This window comes from Python bivittatus, unplaced genomic scaffold (assembly GCF_059951505.1).
Source record: "Python bivittatus isolate LINGU-HERP-01145 unplaced genomic scaffold, Pbiv_v1 ctg000610_np1212, whole genome shotgun sequence".
Lineage (NCBI taxonomy): Eukaryota > Metazoa > Chordata > Lepidosauria > Squamata > Pythonidae > Python > Python bivittatus.
In genome coordinates this window covers 43,866,403-43,875,714 of record NW_028277088.1, presented here as the reverse complement: position 1 = coordinate 43,875,714, position 9,312 = coordinate 43,866,403, and the positions used below count along the sequence as shown (strand labels likewise).

General features: G+C 36.4%; 1 protein-coding gene across 2 annotated transcripts in view; it reads right to left on the bottom strand.

Annotated features, from left to right (window-relative positions):
• Nucleotides 1-6,266: 6,266 nt before the first annotated feature.
• Nucleotides 6,267-9,312, bottom strand: part of FYCO1 (FYVE and coiled-coil domain autophagy adaptor 1) — a 49,233-nt gene continuing 46,187 nt past the window's right edge. For both annotated transcript variants that reach the window (XM_088150909.1, XM_088150910.1), the window contains 2 exons: nt 9,121-9,230; nt 6,267-8,678 (listed from right to left, as the gene is read on the bottom strand). In XM_088150909.1, the coding sequence (XP_088007035.1) occupies nt 8,603-8,678; nt 9,121-9,230 (186 nt within the window). In that variant the 3' untranslated portion in view covers nt 6,267-8,602. The remainder of the gene's footprint in view (nt 8,679-9,120; nt 9,231-9,312) is intronic.

Below are 9,312 nucleotides of genomic sequence, written 5' to 3'. Positions count from 1 at the left end.
CCATGAGAAACTCCTGACAAAAATAGGCCTCTGAGTTAATTTATATACATTTTTCCCATTCTCATATTCCCTGCTTTCCTTAAGGTCCTGAAAACAAGAGTCTACTGTCTTGAGGCATGGACCACATTTAGACAACCGCTGCTGTCCAGAAACCTAGGGCAGTTCCACGGACTGGGTGTTTCTGGATCTGCGGGCACACTGCACACACAATTCTACTTTCCATGTGGTATGGGAATTTTAACTTGGGAGCCTTGGTTCCAGCCATTTGAATACTACCCTCTTCTCATATTTCTGGGTGGCATCACAACTGTCCTTTCGCCTCCGCTGCTCCCCACATAATCACTTACTAGAGTGGCAATCCCTTTACATTCTTTCTTTCGTTGGTTTTTGCCACCACTAGGGATTGCAGAGCTAGAATTTGCCCTTCTTAGTATTTCAGTGTCTCTTGAGATTTATGCCAGTGTTACAGCACACACAATCAGTAAGTTGCAAGCGGAAGTGACTTCAGTATCGCAAATTGCCATCCAAAATCATATGGCTCTGGATTTCCTATTAGCTAGCCAAGGAGGTGCTCTCATTAATTCTAGCTGTTGCACCTACTGTATGTTGATCAACAGGGTAAGGTTCTTGCTCATGTTAGGTAATCTTAAACCAGTCTGCCAATTTTCATGCTATTATACAAACTGATGCTTCCTTACCCTCCTTTTTTAATATCTGGAACTCTTTCACCTCTTGGCTACCCGATTTTGGGTGATTAAAATCACTGTTTGTTATGATTCTATTTTTAGTAATGATCGGACTCACGGTATCTTGCTTTATGCAGTGTTTACCTGTATTCACCTCTGTGCTTAAGGGATTGCCTCCTAAAAGGGCTAATGCCCAACTCATGATTTTAAATTCCTATGTTGCAAAGCATGATCCCAATTGTCACCTATGCCTTCAATGACCGTGAAAGTGACACATCGGTACCTTCAGTATGGTTTGGTACAGAGGGTCAAAGGGGGGAATGATGGAGTAGCTTAAAGCCGTTTGAAAAAGTTTACCCCTCCATTAGAATACAAAAAAGCTAAAACAGTAAGTAGTTGAGTCATGTAGGCAGAAGAATTGGAAAGTACCAGGGTCACTAAAGTTCATCATTAGCATAGTAAAAATCACACCCAGAGGTGGAAAGCTTAGATAATGAAGTGCATCCACATGAAGAGATAATTGAATTCTGCCTAGTGATGTTACGCAGAGACTTGCTTATTTGCATTAACCAATAATAAAGTTGCATAACTTCCTTGCCTGAAACTGTACAAATAGTCTGTAAAATTGCAAAACTGTGTGCTTCATTTGCAGCTCACCTCCAAGTGAACCTCTTTAATTCTGTACAGAATAAAATAAAGGATTTTGGTTTCCGCTACTTGTGTTTCATTGGCTACTCACACCAGGTGAACAAACCCAGTGTTGGGCTGGACCAACAATGTTTTCACACACAGGAGTTCCTGGTGCTACTAATCAAAACTTAACTCTGCAGCTACTCTTGCTTTCCTCAATAGATTGTATGTGTGTAGTTGTGTGGTAAAAATGACAGAAGCAGGAATGGAAAAAGATGGGATTGTTAGAAATGATAGATAATGATACTGTTTGGACCATCTGCCCAACAAATACTTCATTCTTGAGGCAATCAGTTGCAAATAAAATCCTGATCTGAAAATACCCACACAACTTCATAATAAACAGGTTTAGTCTGGAGAGCAAAGAGAAACTATAGAATGTAAAATTGACTCAGATATTTTATAAAGAAATAATTTAATTCTGCCTAGTGATGTGATGCAGAAACTTGCTTATTTGCATTAACAAATAATAAAGTTGCATAACTTCCTTGCCCGAAACTGTATAAATATTCTGTAAAATTGCAAAACTGTGTGCTTCATTTGCAGCTCTTTAATAAATGGGCAGCTATTTAATAAAATTATTTATTTTTATTAAATAGCTGCCCTTCTCAATCCAAGTGACTCTATTTTAACTATTCAACACAAAAGATAAACCATTATTCACAGTGAAGCTGGGAAAGATACAGGATTGATTTGAAATACAGTAAAATGATAGCCCCCTTATTCTTGTTGTATAATTTAAAAATTATTAACCATTTTAAGATACCAGTTTCTGGAAATAACAGGTTCTCCTGAGTAAGAAGAAGCAGGCAAGTCAATTGGTAGAGTAGGACAGAATGATTTAGACAATCTTAGCCAAAATGACACTGTTTTGGCGCCTTATTACTTCTGTGTCTACAAGTCCCAGATTTAGAATGCATAATTGATTATTATGGAAGACCTGGGATACTCACTATCATGCATTGTTCCAAGCCACTGTTAGAGATTCCAATATATAACTAACAATCCCTAATTCTCTCCTTTACAGCCTCCTGGTCTCCAAATCAGAGGTAATGAGCTTAATTGCCCATCTTAAAAGTGGTAAAGCTTCTGGAAGGAATGTGATTGTCCTGCAAATACTAAAACAATTTTTTCCCACTTCTCTGCCTGGGAAAAAAAATGCTGGAAAAGTAATACATTGGTCTGAGTTGTATTAATAAGTTCTGATTCCACCTTGCTGTAAAAATGACAGAAGCTGGAATGGGAATAGATGTGACTGTTAGAAATGATAGATAATGATATTAGCTGGACCATCTGCCCAACAAATACTTCATTCTTGAGGCAGTCAGTTACAAATAAAATCCTGATCTGAAAATACCCACACAACTTCATGATAAACAGTTTTAGTCTGGAGTACAAAGAGAAACTACAGAATGCAAAACTGAGTCAGGAATTTCTAACTGTTCAACACAAAAGATAAACCATTATTCACAGTGAAGCTGGGAAAGATACAGGATTGATCTGAAATACCGTAAGATAGCCCCTGTAGTCTTGTTGCATAATTTAAAAATTATTAACCATTTTAAGATACCAGTTTCTGGAAATAACAGGTTCTCCTGAGAAAGAAGAAGCAGACAAGTCCATTGGTAGGGTGGGACTGTCTGATTTAATCAGTCTTAGCCAAAAATGACACCATGTTCTGGCGCCTTATTTCTTCTGTGTCTACAAGTCCCAGACTTAGAATGGATAATTGATTATGATGGAAGACCTGGGATACTATCATGCATTGTTCCAAGCCACTGTCAGAGATTCCAGTATATATCCAACAATCTCTGATTCTCTCCTTGGAAGCCCCAGTATATATCCAACAATCCCTAATTCTCTCCTTGGAGGCCCCTGGTCTCCAAACCAGAGGTAATGAGCTTAATTGCCCACCTTAAAAGTGGCAAAGCTCCTGGAAGGGACGTGATCCTCCTGCAAAGGCTAAAAAAAAAATCCTGATTGGTGGGCTACTGTTTTAGTGCCCTTATTCATGAGCATGAACACCTCCCTGCAGGTCGCCAAGGAATGGACCAATTTCATGGTAATTTGCCACAAATAGGTGGCAAAGCCAATCCAGAGAACTACCATCCTTTTGGCTTACTATATATAATTAGCGAATTATATGTTAAATACCTTTTCATAAGCTCACTGATTGGATAGTCAAAGAAAGAAACTTAGCAATCTTAGTAAGCCAGTTTTAGATCAGGTTTTTCTATTGCTGATCAATGTATCACTCTGCCCTGCCTTTCTGCAAGTTATACTAACCCTCCTGGAGGTGCTCTCTATGCTGTTTTCATAGACCTGAAAGGGGTACCTAATTCAATCCCTCGAGAGAGGTTGTGGCAAAAACTAGCAGCTTCCTCCATCGACCACTGGCTCCTGTAAAATTTAAGATGTTGCATGAAGGGACTACAACGCAGGTCCAATGTCAAATAGTCATGAATTGACTGGCCCTATTCCAGCTTTGAAGGAAGCTAAACAAGGATATATTCTAGCTCCTCTATTATTTAATTTTTACATCTATGATATTATTCAAGCCCTTACCAAAGATGAAACATTGTATATATAATGCCTGAATGGATGACAATGTGATATATGTAATATGATTTAGTTGATGGCAAATGTGTGCACAAAGGCCCGAACAAACTATTGAGTCCCACAGATTTGCTGAATTGTTTCAGACAGCAAGGTCCAGCAGAACCAGAGCTGGAACAGACGACTAGAAATTGTCAGAGAGGCTCTGAGACCTATTTGTATTTTGCATGGATGCCTCCTTTCATGTACTGGAAAAGCCTGTAGACTCTCTGTCTTGCCCTCCATCTGATGTAGGCTGATTCCTATGAACCTGATGTAAGCTAGTACTCCAATAAATTTGCTTTGCTTTTTCTATGCCCCAAACCACAAGCATGCAAGGAAAATGGGTGCTTCTCCATCACTTAATTACATCTCATCAGCTATGCAAGATGAGTGTAACATACAGTAGTTCAAGGTCAGTGATGGCAAACCTTTTGGGCTTGGCGGGCCAAAAATTCGGAAAATGCCTAACTTGATTCTGCTGGTGTATCACCCCTGCCCCCAAACAAAAGAGAAACAATTCTTTACATATTCATTTATTTTTAAAAAATACAGTCCAATCATGTGGTGCTATGTATTATATAAAGAAACGTCAAATAATTACAAAAATGAAATATGAGTAAAACTCAATTTCTTTGGTAACTCAGATAGGGAGAATAGTTGTCGGGTGTTGGTGAACACTGGGGTGTCATCCAGAACGTTATAGCATGTCACCTTTGACATGCATGCCATAGGTTCGCCATCACTGCTCTAGGTCATGTTGTACTCACTGTTCATGAAATAATTACGTCCTGTACTTTTCAAAATATGGCTCAACCTAATCTTGGTCCAGAACAACACTTCTTCAAACAGTTGGCGTTGATAGCAATACTTCATTCAATTTCTGACAAATCTATGGATTTGTTCGTAAGAAAGATGCTATTTAATTTTAAAAAGATGAAGTAGCAACTAATGACGTAAAATGTATAAAAATGTGAGTATTAAGCAAGAATTTATTATTTGAGAAAGGATAACTTTTCTGCTTTATTCTGGGTGTCCTCCTATGCTGAAGTGTGGAATATAGGTATCTGGAAGTAACCTTTTCAGTGGTAGCTCCCATCCCCGCCCCCATCTCCAGAATATGCTCCTCAGTGAAATAGGTCTGTGGCCAACTTTATTTTTCTTGTTGTAAGAAAGACATTTTTATTCCCTCAGGGCTTTATATATTGCATATTATTTTAATTTTAAATGTATGTACTATATAGAACTTTTCAACTATTCTGGTTGCTACTTTCATTTTTTTGTTTATATTTTAATGTATTTTATTTTGGAAATTAATTACAATTCAAAATTTATTGTAAACTAGCCTGGGAAAACATGGTGTCACATAAAAATAAATAATAAATTATGGCAAGACATATTTTCTCCATTACTTCCATTTTTTTCTTCATGATTTTGAAATCACCCTATACAGTATCCAGCTAATTTATTGTACATTTCTCTTCAGAAGCAATCAAGAGTTGTTTCTGATTATATAGAACCCAGATTAATCTATGATCTTACTTAATGTTGAACATTCAGTGTTATTTTAGGAGGATGGGAAAGTGTACCTGAGCTTGCAATGCTATGAACAGGAAACATAGATTTGAGAATGCAACAAGGGACAAATTGAAATGAAATGCACTGGAGCAGATATTTCCAGCTAAACTGCATATTTGTATTTTTTTATAAGAAGATTTGACCATGTTCTCATTTCATGTTAATTAGCTTCTTCCCCTGCCCCCAACTTTTCAGACTGAATTCGGAGAAGCTTTTTAAATTAAAAAAAAAAATTCCTCTAATAAATAAATTTCCTTCTCTGCTAGAGGTTTGGTGGTAGTAAGGGTGGTGGGAGTAGGGAGTTGTCTTGTTTGTATAGGTAAGCACTTGAAACTGAAGCTTTATAGTTAATAGAGATAAATTACTCAGACATATTTTCATCAATAATGTATATTTAAAATAATACATTTTCAGTATATCTGACAGCATCCTTTTCATATTACTTTGATATACCAAAGAAACATATTTCTGGAAAAATTAGTATTCTATTAAAAACTCTATAGTAAAATAGATTGAGAAGAGCCATCATTAAAATATTATGGGGATTTTAGTGCTAAACCCATTTGATATTGCACAATCCATGGCAAACAATATTCCAGATTTTAGCATTAAATGCTTATTGCTGCTCAGCTCAAAATAAAATACACTCTTAGCACATAATAATAACATTCAACAAAGAAGTGGTACATGTACAATTTCTATCATATTGCTTCTGAGTTATCAGCTTTTTTTTTTTTAACCATATCAGGCAACTCACAGGTCTGTTTGGGATTATACAAGCATTGAGAGATTTGTACATCATTCTCAAAATATCTCCACTGCATTGGTAAATCCACTAACCAGACCTGCACAGTATTCTGTAATAATACCAAGTAGAGAAGTACAAGTCCTATTGCTCATATCCTAGCCCTGAACTGGCTGAACAAATAAACAAAGCTAACTAGTAGAGGTGCAAAAAAAAGAATAATTAGTAGCATGCTGGTGTTTCTGCTAGATAAAAGGTCTAGTGGATGGCATGAAAACAGTACAGCTCTGTGTTATAGTACCATCCACTCCTCACACACTTTAGCACCTTTTTTTGCCAACTGAGGAACCAGAAAATCTACCTTCTTTCTCCACCATAAATATTTGTTAAAGAAAAAAAGAACAGTCTATGCTTAGCAGTTATCAGGGAAATCCAAGCGCTGTGTCTGGGAATCAGGAGTCTGTAATACTCAACATGAACTGGAAAAGGCTGGGACAAAGTATTGGTTAACTAAGTGCATATCCTGTTCCTTATAAATATTATTAAATGTCCCTTGTTTCAAATTTTCCTTTAGGCTTGTGTTCAGTATCTTCAAGAGGAAATGTTCAAAGTTCGTAAAGTCTGTTTCTGAGCAGTAACAATTTCATTAATATTGATTATCCTCCACAAACATGTCACTCGTATGATTATCAGCTTAAGTTACCTATGAATATAGCTGCCAAATATGGTAATCCTAAAAATGGGCAGAAAGAAAGGATATAAGATGTAAAAATACATTTTTCAGGATTTTTTTTTTCTGGAGCAAAATCAGTATAACATGTTGGGACAGCTATAACTTGTTTAGATTAAAAATAGCTTACACTATGTGTTTTCTTTTACCTTCCTGGTAATTTTATAGCATGATCATGCTTTCATGTGACTTGGAACTTTGAATCTGGATTTAAGAAACCATGACATCAACATGCTTGTGTATATAGCCTATTTGAACCCAATTTGTTCCCTCCTTTGTGAGAATGGATAAACAAATAATAGACCAACCTTTTAACAGGATTTGTAGTTGGTTTACAAACTGTGTGTTAATTAACAGGTCAGTTCAAGCCTACTTCTAGACCGCAAATTAATTCAACCAGCTACAGGCAACTCATCCCTAGGCAGCATATGCCTTCTGTATTAAGTGATTACATACTGTTTTTGCAAATTGGAGAGGTGCAACCAATCTTTTTGCAAAAATCTAACATCCTAGCCCTTCACCACCACCTTTTTGAATGCTGAACAGCTTTCCCCAACCTGTACCCACCATACATGTTAGGCTAAAAACTTCCACAATTCTCAATTATCGTAACCAACAGGAATTATAACTCCAAAACATTTGGAGAATACCAAGTTCAGGGCCAGATTTAGATGTGGTGAGGTCCTAAGGCTATGGGAAATTTTGGAGGTGCTATTTGGCAACTGCTAACAGTGAATAAGGCTGTATAACAACTTGGCAAGAGTATTGCCAAGATTCATATGATGGGGTGGGGAAGAGCCCTCTGAACAGAATGTGTAAATCCATTCTGGATATTTTTATTAACGAGGGTCATGTGAGCTATACAGGAGGGCTTAACTGATAGAAATGTTCACATATGAAATAATAAAACTGTAACAATTTTTAAAAATCTGAAACTTTAAGAAGCTCTTTCAGGTTCTGAGGCTCTAAACTATAGTTTGCTTAGTTCTGGTGAGGAGCCAATTTATCAGTGTTAAAATATCCTATGTTTGTGCAAAACTGATTCTTTCTTTCTTTCTTTCTTTCTTTCTTTCTTTCTTTCTTTCTTTCTTTCTTTCTTTTCTTTCTTTCTTTTCTTTCTTTCTCTCTCTCTCTTTCTTTCCTCCCCCCCTCCCCCCGTTTCTCTCTTTCTCATAAGCAATATAAGCAACAACACTTAGTGTTATACATATGTCAAACCTTCTAAACTGAAAAATAAATATCCTATTCTTAGCTTTTTAAAAATATGTATTCAGAACCATTTTTGGTATCAAATCCAGCAGAATATACTGTATTGTCTGTTTAACAAACAAAATGGCTTTTGAATAATTGGCACACAATCCAGAATCATTATTGCTCTCATGGAAGTGCTGTTTCTTTCTGTATGCACATATATTTAAGTATGGTTTCTGAATTATTGCATAATTCTAGGAGGATTTTATATCCTTCTGTGATTTTAGTGCCTCATATGTATGTGTGTACACACACACACACATGCACGCGCACACACACACAGTCATATAAAAATAACTTCTTCCAAGATATTTCATACAGGAAAAACTATGGAAAATCACTTCCATCATAAACCACTGGCCGTTGAACAGATAAGTGGAAAAATACTTTTTTTGAGATAAACCTGTAAGAAAGACAACATAAGAATATTAGTCAAACTGAAATTGTAAAAATAAAGTCATCTAGGAGAAACAAAGAGCATGCAATTACAATTAAATAATCATACTGTTCTTAAGTGCAGTTCTCTTCCTCTGTGCTAGGTCAGTGTGATCCTAGCCACACAGTGGATGGTTAGTTATTTTTATCCTTTATGGCAAAATTGCCTCATTCAATAGAATGTCATAAGATATAAAACAGCAAGGAGAAGCCAAATAAAACGACATATTAAGACTGAAGAGGAACGATTAAAGGATCCATTTCAAAAATATAAAATAATTAGGACTGCAGCCTAAGAGAGAAAAATATTTTAATATTTAAAATATTAAGAATGAAATAAGCAATAATTCCTAAAATCTCCTGTTCCTCACAACTATAAAAAATACTCTCTGCTCTCCAGCTGCACCAACCTAGAAAAGGTGTTGTCAAAAATAAGTATGTAAATTCCAGCGTTTCGGACTTTTACATTCCCTCTGATGGTTTCCTTGTGAGAGTTGCAGCGAGTCATAGGAATAAGAACCTGCAAAACATATATCAGTATTGTTAGAAAGAAAGCTTACGAGGTTCTTCTCCAAACCAGGAATAAACACGCAGGCGGTTGC